Consider the following 20,522-nt stretch of genomic DNA (forward strand, 5'->3'; position numbering starts at 1 on the left):
TCAGAAGCAAATAAAATTGATTTTCAGATTCACTTGGAGGTAGCTATGTACTCCATCATTCGTTACTCATATACAGCTTTGATCCTTCACAGAATATGTCAGATTTAGATGGTCAAATCAGAACATTGGCACACCAAACATTGGCACACCAAACATTGCATTGCAGACAACAAGTGTTTTTATGTTTTGGATGGCGTAACTTCTTCAAACCGATTTAGACATAAACAGCCTGCAAGGAGACAGCCTGAGCTATGCAAAACCTCGGCCCATTTCATTGAATACTGTGATTTGCATCGAATATCCTACTCATTTTGACTTTTAAGCACTCCACAAACGTATAAAACCTCTCTGTAGCTGCGGATCTAGCTCCAGTTGAGCGTTCCGTGTCTGTACCTATAGAGACAACGTACATACAAGTAGACAGCATACTAGTATTATCTCTCACTACCCAAAATCATGCCAAATACAGCAACATCTGGACGCATTTGAGCCGTGATTTCTCGCATTAAAAGCCGTTTTAGACCTCCAGAATAACGCCAAACAGTTGCTCTCATCCAGCATTTCCTTCCGGATACCTTTACTCTACTTTTTTGAGATCACCAAAATTCAACCCAAATCCACGAGGGGTAGGTACCTCATGATTTGTGTCGAGGTAAAAAGCGAATACTTGTAAAACCATGGTAGTTGATATTGACACATAACATCAGCTCCAGTGTACTCGATCAAGTGCAAATAATAATGTAAAGAGAATAATGTTAACAATCTTGTATAATCATACTGTTTACTCGAGATTTCCCACCATTTGCTTTTATTATATTATGCATTGTCGTTGCTTATACACTGAATATACTGAACCCTAAAAGAAGAGATTAAATAACCTCAGCATCGCAATAAAGCCAAACTGCCATAATTGAATTTATGATGGCAATAAGGCTTAAATGGCCATGAATGATCTAGGAACGTATTACACAAATGTGCTACTTGCACCATTCGACAGTCCACTTGCTCCATAAAGCCTATAGATGTAAATAAGTATTTTTTTTTTGTGGTATAACAGATCGGCTCTGGCTAATTTTCATTGAATTTCATCTTTTCTTCTTCATTCACACAAATATGGGTCTTTTTAAAGCACTTGATACTATTGTTCATGGCGGCGTCCAACAGCCGGATTCCTATGATAAAAAGAAAAACTATACATTCTCTGAAGTACTAGGTAATCATATCCTTTAATTTTATTCTTTTGAATCTTTTCTTCTAAACCATGTCTTAGGCAGTGGTTCTTTTGGTTCAGTGAAAAAGGCCATTCGAGTCAGTGATGGCAAGGAAGTAGCCATCAAGATCATCCCTAAACGAAATGTCAAGAACCATTTTGACATGGTCAAAGATGAAGTTGATGTGCTGAGCAAATTATCACACCCCAATGTCATTGGATTTTACGATACGTTTGAATCCAGGTAGAATAATTTGAAACAAATGCTCATTTGAAACAAGCACTCACTATTTCTGGCTGTGATAGAGACAAATTTTATCTTGTTTTTGAACTGTAAGCACGTTTTTTCTTGTTTATTGTGTATTACCATACTAAATGTGCATATAACCATACAGGGCTACAGGAGGAGAGTTGTTTGAGCGATTGTTTGATAGAGGAAAGTTCACTGAAAAGGACGCTGTGGTTGTCATTCGATCCGTGCTGACAGGCTTGGAGTATTTGCACAAAAACAACATTGTTCACAGAGGCAAGAAAGCATGACAATAAGGCTGATGTTATGTGTGTTAATGAGTTGTATTACATTCTAGATATGAAGCCCGAAAATTTGCTATTTAAAACACCTGATTCTGATGCAGACTTGGTTATTTGTGATTTTGGGTAACATGAAATAAACTTTGGCGAGTGTGGCTGGTAAAAAAAAAAAAAAAAAAAAAAAAAACTAACTCAAACACCTGAATAGTATCGCAAAATTAAGCTCTCAAACATCTGCTCTAGAAACTGTGTGTGGTTCGCCTGGTTATGTTGGTAAGAAAAAAAGAAAGTTTCCATTTTATTTCTCAACATTCTAAAACACATGCTTAGCTCCCGAAGTCTTGGCTCAAAAGGGATATGGGCCACCCATTGACATGTGGGCTGTTGGTGTCATTACATACACTTTACTATGCGGCTATCAACCATTCCAAGCAGAAGATCAAGTGGAGCTGATTGACGAGATTACACACGCACGCTACGATTTCCACGAGAGATATTGGAGGAACATTTCGGTGGAAGCCAAGGATTTCATTCGCTCTCTGTTGACATTGGACACTGAAAAGAGATTAACAGCTACAGCTGCAATGAAACACAAGTGGATGACTAGCAGTGATATCAACGATATCGACATTTTGGAAACTGTGCGTGAGAATTTCAACCCTCGTAGAACTCTAAAGAGCGCTGTAGGTGCTGTGCGTGCAATGAACAGATTAAAGGCTGCCTCTGTTTCTGCTGGTAGTGATAAGAAGGCGTCGCCTGCGGGTGATCTGACTGCTGCTGCTGCATTCTCAAAGGCCATTGCTCTTCAAAAGCAGCAAAAGCAACAAGAATCATCAGCTGCTGCTACTCCTGATTCTTCTGCCGTTGCTGTCGCTGCTGTCTAGTTTCCTCTCTCTCTCTCTCTCTCTCTCTCTCTCTCTCTCTCTCAATTCTTCTCTCTATGCACATAACCCCCCCCCTCTCAATATCATGATTAATTAAACACTTTATATATTTATTGCAACATTTTCTTGGAGGCTCTCATTATGTAATTGATCTCTAATGATTCGAAACCACCAATACCGACTAATCCGTTACGCTCAGCTACCTTCCATTGACGGTCCAAGGGATCCCAAGAGATACCACGCACATCTCTCACTTCCCATTCGTCTCCAAACGATTCAATGGCTTCACGCAACTCCTTGCTTTTAATGTATTTACTCCAGTCATGCGTGCCATCATGTACCATACCTAATACCTTTTCAGCCAACAACACTGTCAATGCATAGGCAGCTGGTGTGCGAGACATGGTGGACAGGAACAGATCACCTCCAGGTCGTGTTAAACTGGCGCAAGTTCTCAGAAACTCCAAGGGCTGGTTGACATGTTCAATGATCTCCATCGCCAAAACGACATCAAATAGTTCGCCTCCTCTCAAGATTTCCTCAGCTGTCGAATGTCTATAGTCAATCTTGCCTGGTCCTCGCCATAAACTAGGATCTTTACGGGCGTGCAATTTAGCCATTTTGATATTGTCCTCTGAAGCATCTGCGCCAACAACATCGCCACCTAAACGCACTAAAGACTATAGAGCCTGGTTTAGCATGCCCTCTGCGGCGCGCATTCGAACTGTCAAATGCCCATTTTACATACCTCTGATAACAAACCACCACCACATCCAATGTCCAACATGCGAATGTTAGCAAATGGCTTTCCACTTTTAGCTGCCTCGCTGTCTGCTCCAACCAATTGATCGCGAACATAGGACACCCGAGGTGGGTTCAGTAGTTGCAACATGGAGAATTCTCCAGATGGATCCCACCATTCTGCTGCCTTGTCGCTGAACTTTTGTACTTCGGCTTTGTCAATGGTAGTGAAATTGGGTGATGTAGAGTATAATGATTTCTGGTATAATGGCAATGCAGCCCTCACGTTGCTGCTGGTAGTGCGCAGTATATTGGCTCTCAAGAGTGTTTTAAGCATAGTGAGTGATTAAAAAAAAAAATAACAAGTCTGCATTGAGGTCCAACCCCCCCGCCCTTTATAATGGCAGTATCCCCAATGCTGATTTTACCTTCTTTTGAAAAGTCGTAGCCAGTCACCAGGGATAGCACATGTTGTCTTGATTTCCATCGTATGCATTGATATAGGCAGGATGCCATCTAATACACCTTCATGGAAAGATGCTCGGTATAAATAAACTATGCATGGACTGTCGCGTTGCATTGAACGAAGGCTTAATCAGCGAAATCAAGAATGATGTAACCACTACTGCCATTCAATGTTCACGATGTTGTGCAGTGTGAATCATAGAAACATCGATGTGTTGTATGAGTGCTGTCACTAATGCAGAAAACGATAGCAATGGCCAGATTATCAACCGACCTCTTGGCAACATACTAAAGCAATTGCCTCTGGGCTACAGCAATGTTTGATCTGGGAAACGTCCTTGAGACTTGTTGACTGCTTTACATGGCCATAAATTCAAACAATGGACACGAACTAAATCTTTTTTTCTCTTTTTTTTTTTTTTCTTTACTACTCTACAACTTTTGCCAACATGAGTGCCGAAGAAATTGAATCCTACAAGTTCCAATTAGAACAAGTTGAACTTGCCTTGCAATCCGATCCTGAAAACGAAGAACTCAAGAAACTCCAACATGACCTGCAAGAACTGATTTCCATGTTTGAAGCAGTTGCTGAACCCACGTCGCCTAAAAAAAAGGACACCTACCGTCAACAACCACCATCATCCACACCAGCAGACGCAAGCACTACTACCGCCACAACCGCGACCACAGCGCTCAAAACACATGAATTTTCAGTGGATCAAGAGGTAATGGCTCGTTGGTCGGGAGATGGAGAGTTTTATAAAGCAACTATTACAGCTATTGGTGGTGCTGATCAAGTGTTTTCAGTTAAATTTAAAGGATATTCTGAAGCAGAATTCGTAAAAGCAGAAGATATCAAGCCACTCCAAAGCAAAAAGAGAACGGGTGTTTTTGAAAATGTAGGTGAACCCAAAAAGAAAAGAAAAGATATTACAACATCGTCAGCATCTTCAGCAACAGCAGCGGGAGGAGGGGCTGTAGCACCTACAGGAAAGAAGAAGAAGGCCGCCGAATTTGAAAGCAAAAAGAATGCCTGGTTGAATTTTGCTACTGGCAGTAGCAAGAAGAAGAAGGCTACACCTGTGATCAATAAGAAGAGTATCTTCAAGACGCCCGATAACCCTGAAGGAAAAGGTATGTTTGTGATTTGATGTCAAGGAATGTGTTTTGCTGATTCGTTCTTGGTACATTGTAGTGGGAGTTATTGGTAGCGGTAAAGGCATGACAAGCTATCAGCAGCGAGGTAAACACATCTATGCACCTTCTACAACAACTGATGAATAAACTGCCTTTCTCTTTTTTTTTTTTTTTTTTGCAAACTGTTCATGGCAGTTCAGATACTGTAATTAAGACGTAATTTCATGTAGAGTATTCAATAGATGCTATTTCTTTACAAAATCCACATTAGGTTTATGAGAGATCTGAACGAGATGTAGGCATTGTATAGTATCAGAATAGCATGAATTGGAATAACATTTTACATTGACAAGTGATACTGCATAGAATGGAATTCAGATACCAGCTTTTGAGGTATATCATTTCTATAGTTGATAAAAATAAGCGAAATGGATGGAAATGCAAGCTCATCCAACTTCATCGTTGGTCTGGTTGCAACATCAAGCACATGCTTGTAACATGTTCCATCAAGATGTGTGCCTCATCACAACACTTGTAGAATGCGTGAATACTGATATAATCAAAATCGATGCCTTGTACAGATCGACAAGCTTGTAGTTCTCCAGAAAGACCATTATAGTCAATTTACTGTAAACATGTCGCTTTTGGGTTACTATTGTCAGAGATAAGACTTCATAACAAATTGTCTTTAGCTGTAAACCTGATGATTCATATCTGTATCGATGAGAGTTATTCGCATACAAGCACTTATCCCGCATGCATTGCCTCTTATTACTTAAAGATATGCAAAACACAGCATAATCTGAACGCATTGGAGACACGTTTTCTCGCGTTAGAAGCCGTTTTAGACTGCCAGAGTGGTACCAAACCATTGCTATCGCTTCGCACTCACTTGCTGGCACCTTTGCCCACCTTATTCCGGATCGTCAAATATCGACCAAAAGGCATGAGGGGTACCTCATGCTTTTTATCGAAAAACAGACGATCGCGTTTTTCACCTCTAAAATGAAGACTTTTACTATAGCATTTATTGCATCAAAATGTTCCTTTCGATCCAACGCAACCCCTGAAACTTTGTTTACGGGATCTTTATATGTGAAATCTCTACATTTTCGCTAAAAACTTCGTTTCATATTTTCACACTTTACTCTATAAGCCTATTTAAAACACACGTTTTAAGTGGCACCGTTGGATGCGCCTTTAAAAGTACTCCAGGAATGCATTAGAAAGTATGGGATGATCATCACACTTCACATAGTCGAATATGGCAAAATAGGTCGAACCGATTTTTTTTAGTGTTTATTTCATTGTTTAAAATCCTACAGATGTCGTGATGAGACTGTGTGCAGGTTCGTGGGGGGGAAGGAGGAGGGAGAGGGAAGAGCGAGGACAGGAAATACAAGGAGGAAACTAGTGAGGATGAAACGATTGAAAATTATTGAATATGAAACGGTTGATACAATAGCTATATTCACAAGGAATGTTCACGCGCACAGGTGTCCCAGGGCACCACGCCTGGACTATATCACGAAGGCCTATGGGTCCACCAAGCCCATATTTTATATTTTGGTAGTAGGCACCAAACCAGGGAAGCAACAACACTCAAACGGATACAGCACACAACAAGACGACTCTGTGTAAGTCGAGTGATGAAGACAGAAGCAGAAGAAACGCGTGAGACACAAGAGGAGCTGAGGAAAGGAACGCAAGTGACCATCTCTACGGTTGACGAGGCCGTTTTGAAAATTCAAATAACATTTCAAACCACCAAAAGTGATGAGAAATGGGAAGAGAGGTGAATAGGTCGAATCGAGTCCAAAAAGTTTGAAAATGAACAAATAAAGGACAGAATGCCAAGCGACATTTCAATAATTTTGGCTAGTGGTGGCAGCAACCTTGCAATGCGTATCATGGGAGGTAATCAATGCTTTTGAGAGCTAACGAAAAGACAGTTTTGAATAGAAAGCACCACAACGTAGCATATAATACTTTTACGTACCTTCATGACGCACGTTTATATCTAATACACAAATGTAATCGTTAAACAGTGCACGTTTCAATCTAAATAAATGCAAAGCTGTCGTTTTACGTCAAATATTGTAAATGCCAACGGTAATAATATTGGAAAAGACACATGCTTTTGACTAAATACAACAGATTGTTACTCATGGTAAGCAGCTCTCAAGAAAACATCATTAGATTCAACCATAAAGATTAATAAAAGGATCAGCGCCCTGACAGATCATGTGAAAAAAAAAACTGGAATTCTACCTCCTTTGGATTGATGTGTTTTGTCATTGTTTTTATACCAATATTACTATTTGCGGTAAGCTATATTGCCTTGTTTATTATATTTCAATCACCTTAAGAGTGATGCTTGGAATGGGTAGAATATAAGCTTCATAGTGTGATATACTATGAGTGACTAAAAGCTGCCAAACCGAGATCAAAATTTGATTAAACGCCCGCTGAAAGTTAAATTTTCAATTTCCAGGAACAGGGAACTAGGGCGTGTAGTGCAGAATTCGATACATTATGAAATGAATTCGAAAATATTCTGAAACAACAGCCATAAATAGTCTTATAAAATGCCAGTCTACTATAAAAAGCCTTTTCGTCTCTTTATTTTGAATCCCACGGCATTTGTTTCTTCTGGCGACATCCAATTTTGATCATCTACCTTCATATCCCAAGAAAGCGAGTTGGTTTTGCAATAGAGCGAGTTCACGTATGCGACATGTCACTTTTCAAATATTAGCTGTAAAATGTCTGACAAGCCAGCATGCCTGAAGCCGATGCTGCTGATAGGGATGGATCTATGCTAGAATTCACAAACACCCATGATTGAATTTTTTATTTTTTTTTTTGCTATTACGCATTCGATCGACACATACATCACATTGACAATCTCGCAAAGCTTTTGATAACTTCATTTATGCATCAGTTTGGCATAGTACTCACCATTTGCTTCCTTTTACTATAAATAGGTAAAGTTGCACAAGATCCGTCAATACATTGAACCCGGTTATTTGATTGCATTTAACCAAAATGCCCAAAATGTCACCGAATCACAAGTTGTACACCAAATAAGGACGGGAGGTCATATCAACATTTCGGTATTCATACCGCATCGTCCTTATGAACCATGGAACCCGCGTTTGTTGCAGAGGTGCATACTGGGACATGTTACATGTGTTTAGTATCCATGTCCATGGACAAATTTTCATCTGCCAAGGAGTTCAAAGTATAGCAGAGCCATCATCACCATGGCACCATAGCCACAGTATGGCCCTTGATCGAATCTCCGAGTGTGTAGGGTCACTATGGCTTTTGATTCTCTGCACCATTTTTTTTGTCGATTGACATCAAAAAGTGTGGTGTGCTTGTCTGATACCTAGAGACATATTCTGCTCTATCAGCGTTGTTTCATGGCCCGTGTAACTTGATGAAGAGTGTAAAATGGCACGAAAAAGACATAGAAGCATATACAAAAAAGGGACTTTTTTATTTGTATCTTCCAATGATATTTGAATGAAAAAAAAAAAAAAATCTCCACTTTTTTTTTTTTTAATAATTGCTGTTGCTTCTCTGTACGATTCTCTTTTTCTTCTTCTTTCTCACCACCTCTTTCCCCTTCCCCAGGTTTGCCCATCGCTTTCCCTTGGTTTCTTTTCTGATTTGATAGCATAGCTTGGAGAGATTCGATACATATTTGTTTACAAGTTTATTAAACAGATTGACAAAAACAAAAAGCAACAAGATTAAATTAAGCAAATCTTTATACAATACAAAATGTTGCCTCAGTTTGGCTTTATTGTTGCACAGGCTGGTGCAGATTCGCATCCACCAACACCTAATAATATCACTCCTCCAGCAACATCATCAGCATCATCGTCTGCAGTGGCTACTCCACAATTGACAAAGCCATACCCTCCCCCTCCTTCATCATCGTCCAATGCTCCACCTCCACAACAGCAACAGCAGACAAATCAAGCTCCACCATCTCAAGGAGACTACTACTACACGCGACCCTCTCCACCGTCGAATAGCACTGGCGGTATGCTGCCACCACCTCTGCCTTACATGTATTCCTCTGCACCACCACCTCCACCACCCATGACAAGGGATGAATACTTTAGCAACAGATATCAACCACCGTATGATGTACGCAATGATCAGTATAGATCGCTTCAGCCATTGCCACCACCACCCCCTCCTCCTCAAAGCGCTAGTTGGCAGGACGGAAGTTATATGGATCCGTATCATGCTCCTTCATGGCAGCAACAGCAGCAACCACCGCCATCTTACTCAATGATGCAAGCTCCCCCTTCACATCACCATCATGTTCTTCCTCCTCCTCCATCGCAAGTTCAACACCAGCCTCTACCTCCACCACCATCAGTTCAATCTTATCAACAACATCCGCCACCACCGCAACCCCATCAGCAGGGTCCTCCTCATACGATTCCTGCTCCTCCACCTCCTTCTCAGGCTCAACATTATGCTAACATTACTACTAATACTAATCATACCACATCGCCACCACCAATGCCACCGCAACAACAACAACAACAAGCACCCATCCTTCATGGTAGTACTAAATCTGTTGTACAACCGCCATTGCCTCCACAAACACAAGCCAAGTTGCAACAGCAACAGCAACAACATGATGACTATTTGTATGAGGATCAGCATCACAGCCAGCAGCAGCATCCTCGTTGGCAAGGTATAAATCACATAATTTATACTTATTAAACACGTCATTGAATGTAACTCTACATTTAGAACCAATAGAAGAGAACAAGATGTTACGTCGGATCCGGGAATTCAGTGATTTAATGACATGGATGGACAGCGAGTTCTGGGAGCAATGTGATGAGTAAGTTGTCGGCTGCTGGAAATGTATGAGAAGGGCATGTTCTCACACAAAAGATGGTTAGAATTTATCGGGAGAAATTGCAGTCATTACAAGAAGAGATTCAATCGATCCAAGAAGGTATTTTTCTAGTAGAGCGATTTTTTTTTTTTTTTTTTTAGTAGCCGAATCAACTAACCACAGATCCATTTTCTATTTGGGAAATTAAAGGCACGCATTCCACATTCACAGAGACAATGACAGACATTGAGATGCGTCGCGAACAGACGATTCATTATGCAGAGTATTTCAAGAATTACGAATTGACATTGAGCAAGCATCAGTATGATCAAGAGATGAATTTAATACAGGATGAATACGAGGTAAACATCTTACTTTTTGATTTTGGCAGCGTGTGGATTGATAGGTGTATTTAGACTGAAAGGCACAATTTGCATGATCTTGTCTTGCAAGCCATCGAAGAACGAAAGAAGCAAGTCAAAGAGGACAGGGATGATTATGAATTCGATGTGCAGGATCTGTTTAAGGATGCATATGCACGGGTGCATACCAAGCGCAGCCTCAGAAAGCGAACGCCCTTTGATAGACACAACAGCGCATCGCCATCTCGCCAAGAAAGACGCAGAAGAGGTATGCAATTGGTGTAGCTTTACTAGCAAAACATATTCTTATTGGCATTCATAGAGAGACAAGCCACTCCACATAATATACATGCACAACCATCGACTGCAGAGGAAGAAGAACTGGAATCAGAGTTCCTGAGTATGAAGGTATGGGAAAACACGCAATACATATGACCAAAGCAGAGCATCTAAGCTTTTTTTTTTTTTTTTTTTTTTTCTTTGCAGGGAGGTGCAGCCGCAAGAAGACAAGCAGCTCAGATATCTTCATCGCAGCAGAGACGATAGATCCATACCATTCTTTCAGAACATATAACATATACATACTACACGAGCCACGACAAGAGAATACACAAACACAGCTTTTACACTTTTCAAGATTTTATTTACACTACTACCACTTGTTCTCTCAAGCTGACAATAACGGCGTACTCTCGTTTGGTTGATAATACATTTGTTTACATACATCGAATTTACAGATTGGACACTATATACAATTACAACAATACAATATACATAAATACGCAAAAAGTTAATATAACTCATCGGATTCTACGTACATATTTCTTTCTGGTGATGAGCCATGTATCCACACAACTTGAATGAAATTCATGCTTGCACGGTAATTTGCGTAGTGTATCACCTTCTTGATAGGATTCCAGACAAATGATACATTCTTCTTCCTCACCGTCCTTGTTTTCCTTGTGAAATGTCTTTGTTTTCAGTCTATACACTAGTTCTGCCGGTGCTTTGCTCTGATGTGATGCTACTCGGCGCTGTTCTCTCTGCTGCTGACGCTGTTGATGCACTCGCCATGTCAGGTACAGTGCATATAGCACACTAGAAGGTAACAACACAGCGAAAAACAACAAGAGATCTGACAGAGACCTATTGAAATGGGTCAGGTTTTATAACAATCTTGCTACTAGGCCACCATACCATGTAAATAATTCGTTTTTGGTGATCCTGATAATGACAGACGAGTTTTGTGTGTCTTGCAAATATTGCATCAGAGATAGAAATTGGTACTGTGCGACATACACACTGGGTATAATAACATCAGATGCATCAGTGTCTAGACAAGAAAAAAAAACGGACGCCATTCAGTCATTTTATCTCTCTTTTTTTTAAAAAAAAAAATTCATCATGCTATTTCTACCTGTGGCATACATGGTGATCCAGCCATTATAATGTCGATCCCCGATAATCACAGCAATGGCTCCGCTTGCTTGCAGCGATCTCACCTTGTTTACAAACGAACATCCTCCTCTTTCCACTATAGCAATCCAATTCTTGCCTTGCGATGTACATGGCAAGCACCCGTCATTGCTCTCCTTGGGTGCTAGTAACAAGTTGCCTAGTACGCCTTGCTTTGTAAGCCGAGGACCAAAGACAGCTGGCTTATCAAGATGGGTATCATTGCTGCTCTATATAAGTATATGTCAATGAATGGATGCATTACCCCCCCCCCAATCACGCGGTTCTACTATGCATACCACGATCACAATATGACAAACGATGGATTGGTATAATGCAAGAAATATGAACAGAATACGACTTTTCATAGTATTCATATCTGTGGAAATAAAATCTCGGGTGGATGTACGTATAACAGAATAATGGGAAAATGAGAAAGAAAAAAAAGGTAAAAAAAAAAAAAACCTTGTATCCTATTTGCTATTAAATAAGAACTCTTTTGTTTATGAAAAAAAAAAAAAAAAAAAAAAAAAAAAGATCTCACTCATGTATACCCGTCGTCACCAACCTGATTGATTTTGATGTATCGTAGCATGGTTTAATCAATGTATTTAGCTTGCATGATCCCTATTTGAAAATGCGCCATGTTGCTTTTCAAAGCGAGGCAAGTCATAAAACCTAATTGCATGAAAAAAATCTACTCGGGTATATAAGTTTGTTAAAACAATCTGAAATATCATTTGATTCGATCTTCACCTCTTTTTTTGCACTACCACTCTACCATGATTCTACTCATTGTACTTGCATATACCTACCCTGCATTGGCAGCTCAAATTTCGACATATTCGCAATGTGATTGTGGCTATTCAGATCCAAGGACATTGGCAACATGGTCGGAAATGTGGCACATGAATTTTGAAAAGAACGATGGATCTACAGCCACCATGCAACAACAGCTGTACTCTGACAAAGAACTGTTCTTTTCTAGTTATATAATCGACGCAAAATTCAATGACTCTTATCCTCGTGTATTCAAAAAGGAGAATGTTCGCATCCATGACGAATCACTGGAAGTGCGTGTTACAGTCGATCCTACCAAATCAACGCCAGCGGAAAGAATTCAGTGTGGAGGCGTGGGCACCGATCGACAAGACTTCATGTACGGCTCATTCAGAAGCTACATGCGAGCCACCAAGGTCAATGGCACAGTGGCAGGCATGTTTGCCTACAATGCTCAAGGCGAAATCGACATTGAGCTGCTCAGCTCTTTACAGCCATCTGAAGTTTATTTTGCAATGCACCCTGGGTTGATTGAAAACGGAAAAGCATCTCCGTTAACGCATGGTAATGTTCAGCTTGGTTTTGATCCAACAGATGATTTCCATGAATATCGCTTTGACTGGTTTCCCAATCTGACCGTGTTCTATGTGGATGGTGTGGAGTCGTATCGTATGACAACCAATGTATTGAACCTTCCTAGCAGAGTCATGTTCAATCACTGGACAGATGGAAACGCCAACTTTAGTCAAGGCCCAGCAACAGAGAACGCTAGTATCAATATCAAGAATATGACATTTTTCTTTAATTCAACCGACATCAAAAGTGCGCCAATATGCCTAACCTCGAGAGCTGCTTGTGATATACAACGTAAATATCACTATAAATGCCATTCATTATGCGTACTGACGTTAATACATGTAGAAATAATAAGTGCGTTGCAAAATGACAGCCAGCAAGCGCCTACAACTAGTTCTGGAAATAACAGTAACGGTACTGGAGATACCATGCTCGATCCTTTCGAAAAAACCAAAGATACTTCCACATCTGGCATTGCAATGATTGGCAAACAAGATCTTTTGTCTTGTTACTGGATTTACACACTGCTTCTTACATCTATTTGGCTTGTATTTACACCTTATATTCTATAGATTACATAAATAATAGTGCCCAAGCACCATAATTACAAAATTAGATGCCTGTTATGAGATCAAAAGAATCTGTGATAACAATACAGAAGTGCTCTTTTCATACGCCAAATTCGATTGTTACCTCTGTCAGTACTAACAGATTTGTATTCAACACCGGTTGTGCTTTGTCAGTATGTGTTTATCAACACCTAGGGCTCAAACTTCATAGCTTACCCAATCCTTGTTGTTATCTTCTCTCTTGAACTGTCCTCTTACGGTTTCATACAAGTTTTTGGATATAGTGTTGCATTTGGATGGTGCATGCGTATTTATTTTATTAAAAAGCTAGCATCAACAGATGGACGTGGATTGCGAACTCTCCTGAAATGCTGGAGTCTTGCCTTGCAATTTAGGGGCAGTAGTAAAGACAAATTTGAGACGTCCAATACCCATCCACCAAAGATACGCTGAGCCCATGTAAGCGCAATCTTCTTCTAGGATCACTGCCAGCTACAAATTTTTGCTGATGCCCTGTTTAAAGATGAATGGTCATCGATGACAAGATGTGGCCGTGAAAGGCTGTTTCCGAGTTACTGTGTGTCGCTGGTCATTGTCTGGTAGTACTTGCTGCGCTGAACTTGAGCTTTCGATATAGAGCTGTCCCATATGCCGTATTGGTGTTTGAGCAACAGGAGCAGCGAAAAATAGCAGCGGATTGACAGTGCCTGAAAAACTGCTCGAGTATTTACGTTGAGACATCTTGAGCCTCGCTCATTGTATCTGCCTGGCACCAACATCATCCACATTACCGGTTCTTTGTTACTTGATCATTAAGTGATTCAGGGACCTTGTTCTCTGTCAATTGCGCCAACTATGCCCCCCGAAGCATATGAAGGTCTTGTAAGGAAATGGTTAGATTACCATTATATTTACTTTTATACACAGTGACATACATTCATCGTCTTTGTTTGCATTAAATGCTACATTGCAAACGGATTGTATTCTGCACAAGTGTTGCAAGATACAGTTGAAATAGCAAGCTTGGCCAAGGCCAGCTGCATCCCATCCACGCTCTTGCTCCATTCCATTGGTGTAAGAGCATGGTCGCCAGAAAGGGAAGGGCTGCATTGTCCTGGTGAGTTGGAGTTTGCATGTGTTTTTCTTGATGGCAGGCTTTGAATGTACGTGAAATTCGATATCAAACTTACGCTTTCCTGATAAACGCAATGCTGCTTAACCATTCGGTATTTGCCAAAGCAGACTCAATGCCGGTACGCTATATCTATCAATTTAGTTTCACATTCTACTGATTCAAAGACTCAATGCTTGCCATGCTGCCTTGTTTGGAGCAAGGGACAGTTGTCACTCGACCTCTCCTGGCTCGACCTTGTTCATTATCTCTTGTCCCAACAGCAATCAACCATTGAAAGCAACGTTTCTGCACTTGAAAACGCCAGTCTTGCAGATTTTGCACTTTCGATTAGCACTTGCGTCAACAGCTGTTTTGACAGACAGGATGCAAACATCATCCATGTAAGAGCTGCCTCTAAAGCACACGATCACCCTAGGAGAGATAGCGACATAGCCAATGAGTAGCACTTTTCTACTCGCACAAACTTGACGCTTGAATGCACCTACAAATCCATATCGAGCTTCCATCTCAAAACCACCACCCACAACCTTGAGCCTCTTACCATATGAAAGGCACCAATCTACTAGAAGATTTACTATCCGAAGTTATATACGCAGGAAGACCTGCATTTGGAAATGCATTTTACAACGACTTAAATTACTAAATGTAAAACCTAAGAATATAAGCATATCCAGACTAAGTTTTACTACTTTTTCAACCCAAAACTCCCTTTGTATGAGCTTTTAGAAGCATCGTTTGCCTCCCTGATAAGGCTGGCGCTGATCTTGCCAGCGGTCAAAAATCGACTGCATCTCCGCTTGGTATTCTGTCCTGATTTGTTTATTTTCAAACTTTTTGGACTTGATTCGACCTACTCTGCCATATTCGACTATGCGAAGTGTGATGATCATCCCATACTTTCTAATGCATTCCTGGAGTACTTTTAAAGGCGCATCCAACGGTGCTACTTTAAAACGTGTGTTCTAAGTAGGCTTATAGAGTAAAGTGTGAAAATATGAAACGAAGTTTTTAGCGAAAATGTAGAGATTTCACATATAAAGATCCCGTAAACAAAGTTTCAGGGGTTGCGTTGGATCGAAAGGAACATTTTGATGCAATAAATGCTATAGTAAAAGTCTTCATTTTAGAGGTGAAAAACGCGATCGTCTGTTTTTCGATAAAAAGCATGAGGTACCCCCTCATGCCTTTTGGTCGATTTTTGACGATCCGGAAAAAGGTGGGCAAAGGTGCCAGCAAGTGAGTGCTAAGCGATAGCAATGGTTTGGTACCACTCTGGCAGTCTAAAACGGCTTCTAACGCGAGAAAACGCGCCTCCAATGCGTTCAGATTATGCTGTGTTTTGCATATCTTTGAGTAATAAGAGGTGGTTTAGGTATGCTGCCCGCCCGTATACGAGCTATTACCATTGATTTGGACACGGAGCACGATGGAAAAGCCAGACCTACAACTGTAGATCGCTCATAAAAAGCCTCATGTGATGTCGGTAGGTTCAAACGTAAAAATAATAGTACGTGCTGGTAAGATTTAAGACAATTCGGTCATGTATGTATACAGAATTGTGTCGAATGTTTATGCGACTATAGATGGCTTCATGTTGCAGGATGCCTTGTATGATTTCCAGCCAATCAAGCATTACAGATGCGCTTCTGCACCGTATACAGAATATAAATGCTCTGAAAATTGACCGAGTAATGCCTCGTTAACGTCTCTTAGGAATAGCATGTTGCCTATCATTGGCTTTTGCGGGTGTAAACAAATAAAAAAAAAAAAAAAAAGACATGCACAACTTTATTATATTCCAATTGTTATTTGAGCTCAAGACGAAAGAGAATGATTCATTTCAATTCCAATTTCACGATAAAAGATGTGTTCCTGATGACACACATCATTGGTGTTTTGTAAGCTGATAGATTGAGACCTATAGGCTAGACAAACTGGATGCTTCTTCCGTCCCTTGATCTGTATTTCAGCTTGATATGAATGACAAGGAGGGACTTGCGGCGAAATGGAGCACAAATCATCCGTTATTTATCCGTGAAACACAATCATCAAAGCATAATAAAATTGCATGAAATTTATTAGCTCGTGAAAGGGTGTTTCTTTTTCTTTCAATTTATACATTGTATATATAAAATGGAGCTCAAAGGTTCTTGCCATTGCGAAAAAGTATCATTTACAGTCTTGTCACATACTCCTGCACCCGTAAGTTGTTGACTAGCTTTATTAGAATGTCTATTAAGCCTGGTTCTCCTAGTTTATGAGATGTTATTGGTAAGTTTTAGTTTGTGCAGAAACACGAGGATAATATATATATATACTCATGGCGGCCCAGTTCTATTTGCCGCAAATGTCAAGGAGGAGGAGGCTATGCTATTAATATCATGGGACAGGTATAATGAGAATCAGTGGCATAATATAAAACCAGAGACTCATGTAGAGCGTAGTACGACACTCTGAAAGTAACTGGAAAGGAGTATCTGAGGTAATTTCAAAGCTGCATTGACAGAGTGGCGTATTTGACGTTTTGAAAACTATAGAGAATACCAAGCTTTGAGAGATAAAGCGACCAAGGAGCTTTGGTAAGTGTATTGACCACCGTCAAAGGTAGACGCATGTATACTGAAGGATTGAATGTTTTACAGTGGCAATATCAGATACTTTTGCAGTGAATGTGGATGTCATTTATATGCTTATGACAAGAAGTGGGCTGAATATGTATATCCTTTTGCCTGTGCTATTGATACACCACTTCCTGAGTTGAATCCTAAGGATGTCTATCATATTATGCTGGATTCCAAGGCTAATTGGGCCTCAACACCCAAACCTGGTGAGAAACAGCATGCATTCAAGGAATATCCTGATTGTTCTTTGGAGGACTGGCATAAAAACAACAAGCAGTACATTTAAAACGGTAGTTTACTCATTTGTATCAAATAAATGTCACTGTTACGTTTACAATTTTAGGCTATATTAGAGTGTCAATAGAAATTGCAGCCTTCATTCAAAAAATTGATTAATCGAAATCCAGGTTTTGTTTCTAATGTTATCACAAGCAATTGCAGTTTATATCATGGATGAGCACTACCGAAGTTCAATTGGCATGTCCATCAGAGTATAAAGGCTACTTTTACATTGGTGATACAACTACAGAAAATCGTTGTAGTTGACATAACGATGATGATGATAATGAGGAAATTTCAATGCCGATCATTGACCCATACCATGATTTTTTGGCTGATTTGCAAACAAGTTTTGGTGGTAGAATAGAGTTTCAAACAGGCCTTGTATACATTCTAGACTTTTGAAAGCAAGGGAACTATACTGTATATACGTCTCGAAATCGTGGGTATTCTACTGTTGCATATCAAGAACAGCTGCATCTACTTGAGCTTGAAACAAGCTGTATGGCATGGTAGTACATGTTGTACGATAGCATGCTTCAACTTGTATGTTGATGCATACGACGTGCTCTCAGTAGCGTGCTCTTGTGATGAAGAAGGGAGAGGGGTGAGATGTATCGCGGATGTTGGATTGAATACAGATCAAATTAAACTTTATATCCTATGAAAATCACTGGCCATATATATATATATATAAAATAATCAAAACCCTGTATATATACATGCATATCATTTGAGAATATTTTTGATTACACAGATATAAGATACAGGTGATTCATTTACGCTATCGCTTTGCTGGCACTTGTTTTAGTGTTGGTTTCAATCATGATCAAAATATTTAGAATTCTCATGAAATAGCGGAGATGCTCCGATGGGAGGATGCGTTCATATCCAATGTGTGTGTGTATAGAAAGCACACAAAAGGGAGATTCTGCCAACACTGTGAAATATCAAGGGGGACCAACTCTACTATATTTTTTCACACACACACACACACACACACACCATGTATAAAATGTAACGCAAACATAAAAATGGATTTATTCAATTTCTGAAATAGGGGATGGGGGGGAGGGCAAAGAGAGAGAGAGAGAGAGAGAGAGAGAGAGGGGGGGGGGGTTATATAAAGAAAAAAAAAAAGGCTTAATGTTGAGTAGTAAAAGTAGCATTATTATCACACCACAAAAATGACTTGTCAGCAGTTGCACTGTTAATCAAAGCTGATTGAATTAAGATATCATACAGGTCCTCCATGTTGTAAGATGCAGCAGAGGTAGAAGAAGAAGAAGAAGTAAGAGATGAGGATGAAGAGGAGGAGGAGCTAGATGAGTTGGAGAATGCAATAGTTGTAGTAGTATTAAATGTGGATGTGGATGCTGTGGATGAAGATGGTGAAGATGATGATGCTGCTGCTGTTGTTGCGTTGTAGGATTCCTTTTCCAGACCCCTAGTGGATGAAGTGAAATCACGATCATCAGGCAAAAGGGGTTTGTAGTATTCACTACCACTACTCATTTGATTGGTTCTACAAGGCATGGTGCTTGCGAGTTGTACAACCGATAAGAGAAATTGACCCACAAGATGGTTCATGTAGCTATAGTCTGGGCCAGTAGCATGCGATGGCTTTTGGTGGAGATCTTGTAAAAGGATGGCATTGTAGTCCCACACAGGCATCACAGCGTTTGAAACAAGTATACAGTTGTCTTGTTGACGATAAGAATCCGATGCCTTGGTGCCCATGATACTGATGTCCTTGTTCAAGTTGGGTTTGGGTAAAGGAGATGAAATACGTGGTGATGCAGGATTCTTTTGCTGTTGTTGTTGTTGTTGTTGTTGTTGCTGTAATATTTGGTTTTGTCGCTTCAGTGTATCCATCTCTTTACGCAGCTTCTTGTTCTCTTCCTCTACTTTGACGAGCTTCTCTCTCAAGCCCTCAGCTACCAGCTTGTGTTCATTGACTTGACCTTCCAATGTAGAAATGTATTCTAAACAGAAACCTTTAGTTTTGGCATGGAGAATGAAATGCTGTGCACAGATGATAGTTTACCCTTTCTTCTCACTCTGAAATTTCTAGCCGAGATCTTATTGCGCAATTGGCGACGCTCTTTGGGTGTTAATTTCTTGAGATCAATACCATCTGCCTCAGCATAAGCCTCCAGAGAGATGGATTCTTCTGTCATGGATGCCAGCGAGTCTCTTCTAGCTTTGTTGTTGTTGTTGTTGTTGTTGTTATCTACTGATAAGGACTGCGCTTGAGCAGCATCTTCAGTGATGCTATCCATCATGACTGTGGAAGGTGGAGCAAGCGTCATGTCCGTAGATGTAATCGTATTGGGAGATAGAGCAGGCATAGCAGGTGTTGTTGTAGAGGTGGGAGCTACTACAACAGGAGGAGGAGGAGGAGCAAAGATGGTGGAAGGCGCAGCAGTTTGAATATCAGATTGCTGTGCAGACAGTGATTGGAATAAAGGTTGGTCTGGTTGCTGCTGCTGTGTTTGTTGCTGCGTAGATGGCTCTGATTGTAGCTGGGCTTGTGCCTGGGCCTGTTGTAGCTGTTCGCGTAAAGCGAGTTGATGCTTTGCAATTTCGATCAGCTGTTTAATTTGCTCTGTGGTAGGCATGTTGGCAATAGGCTCCATTTTGATTTCAGGTTCCATCATGGATTCCTGTGCTGGTTGAGGTGGTGTTACAGGTTGTTCCAATAGGAAATCAGGTTGATGATCAAAGTAATAATCACCAGCGAATTCATTTGTTTCATCCAGAGTGGTATGACTGTCCACCCATTCCATATCGACAATATCTTCAAAGTTCATGTTGTAGTAGTTTTCCAAAAGAAAAAAGTGAGAGAGAAATAGAAGAGAGAAAAAGAGAATAAAGAAACTGGAAGGAGAGATCTTGTAT

The 20,522-nt window shown here is 40.3% G+C and overlaps 8 protein-coding genes across 8 annotated transcripts; 5 read left to right on the plus strand and 3 right to left on the minus strand.

Annotated features, from left to right (window-relative positions):
* Positions 1-1,113: 1,113 nt before the first annotated feature.
* Positions 1,114-2,625, plus strand: ATC70_003814 (uncharacterized protein; the record flags this gene model as incomplete). Its single annotated transcript, XM_064823169.1, has 7 exons — positions 1,114-1,213; positions 1,271-1,454; positions 1,517-1,543; positions 1,606-1,736; positions 1,798-1,867; positions 1,950-2,014; positions 2,072-2,625. The coding sequence occupies 7 exons, from the start codon at positions 1,114-1,116 to the stop codon at positions 2,623-2,625; spliced, it is 1,131 nt and encodes a 376-aa protein (XP_064678481.1).
* Positions 2,626-2,735: 110 nt separating this feature from the next.
* CUP2_1 (copper-binding transcription factor) lies at positions 2,736-3,703 on the minus strand (the record flags this gene model as incomplete). Its single annotated transcript, XM_064823170.1, has 2 exons — positions 2,736-3,305; positions 3,374-3,703. 2 exons carry the CDS (start codon positions 3,701-3,703, stop codon positions 2,736-2,738), a joined length of 900 nt encoding a protein of 299 aa, XP_064678482.1.
* A 577-nt stretch (positions 3,704-4,280) lies between these two features.
* ATC70_003816 (uncharacterized protein) lies at positions 4,281-5,115 on the plus strand (the record flags this gene model as incomplete). The annotated part of the gene is made up of 2 exons (XM_064823171.1): positions 4,281-4,965; positions 5,027-5,115. The coding sequence occupies 2 exons, from the start codon at positions 4,281-4,283 to the stop codon at positions 5,113-5,115; spliced, it is 774 nt and encodes a 257-aa protein (XP_064678483.1).
* Positions 5,116-8,760: 3,645 nt separating this feature from the next.
* Positions 8,761-10,752, plus strand: PHO91_1 (low-affinity phosphate transporter; the record flags this gene model as incomplete). The annotated part of the gene is made up of 7 exons (XM_064823172.1): positions 8,761-9,694; positions 9,754-9,847; positions 9,909-9,964; positions 10,055-10,206; positions 10,261-10,474; positions 10,529-10,614; positions 10,693-10,752. The coding sequence occupies 7 exons, from the start codon at positions 8,761-8,763 to the stop codon at positions 10,750-10,752; spliced, it is 1,596 nt and encodes a 531-aa protein (XP_064678484.1).
* A 121-nt stretch (positions 10,753-10,873) lies between these two features.
* On the minus strand, positions 10,874-12,038 carry ATC70_003818 (uncharacterized protein; the record flags this gene model as incomplete). Its single annotated transcript, XM_064823173.1, has 5 exons — positions 10,874-10,951; positions 11,025-11,352; positions 11,404-11,539; positions 11,624-11,891; positions 11,961-12,038. The coding sequence occupies 5 exons, from the start codon at positions 12,036-12,038 to the stop codon at positions 10,874-10,876; spliced, it is 888 nt and encodes a 295-aa protein (XP_064678485.1).
* A 405-nt stretch (positions 12,039-12,443) lies between these two features.
* On the plus strand, positions 12,444-13,589 carry ATC70_003819 (uncharacterized protein; the record flags this gene model as incomplete). The annotated part of the gene is made up of 2 exons (XM_064823174.1): positions 12,444-13,308; positions 13,363-13,589. The coding sequence occupies 2 exons, from the start codon at positions 12,444-12,446 to the stop codon at positions 13,587-13,589; spliced, it is 1,092 nt and encodes a 363-aa protein (XP_064678486.1).
* A 3,265-nt stretch (positions 13,590-16,854) lies between these two features.
* Positions 16,855-17,628, plus strand: ATC70_003820 (uncharacterized protein; the record flags this gene model as incomplete). Its single annotated transcript, XM_064823175.1, has 6 exons — positions 16,855-16,923; positions 16,976-16,992; positions 17,054-17,111; positions 17,166-17,203; positions 17,259-17,300; positions 17,364-17,628. The coding sequence occupies 6 exons, from the start codon at positions 16,855-16,857 to the stop codon at positions 17,626-17,628; spliced, it is 489 nt and encodes a 162-aa protein (XP_064678487.1).
* Positions 17,629-18,764: 1,136 nt separating this feature from the next.
* On the minus strand, positions 18,765-20,434 carry ATC70_003821 (uncharacterized protein; the record flags this gene model as incomplete). Its single annotated transcript, XM_064823176.1, has 2 exons — positions 18,765-19,606; positions 19,669-20,434. The coding sequence occupies 2 exons, from the start codon at positions 20,432-20,434 to the stop codon at positions 18,765-18,767; spliced, it is 1,608 nt and encodes a 535-aa protein (XP_064678488.1).
* Between the last annotated feature and the right edge of the window lie 88 nt (positions 20,435-20,522).

Source organism: Mucor velutinosus (assembly GCF_035048745.1).
Source record: "Mucor velutinosus strain NIH1002 chromosome Unknown tig00000268, whole genome shotgun sequence".
In the NCBI taxonomy this organism is placed as follows: Eukaryota; Fungi; Mucoromycota; class Mucoromycetes; order Mucorales; family Mucoraceae; genus Mucor; species Mucor velutinosus.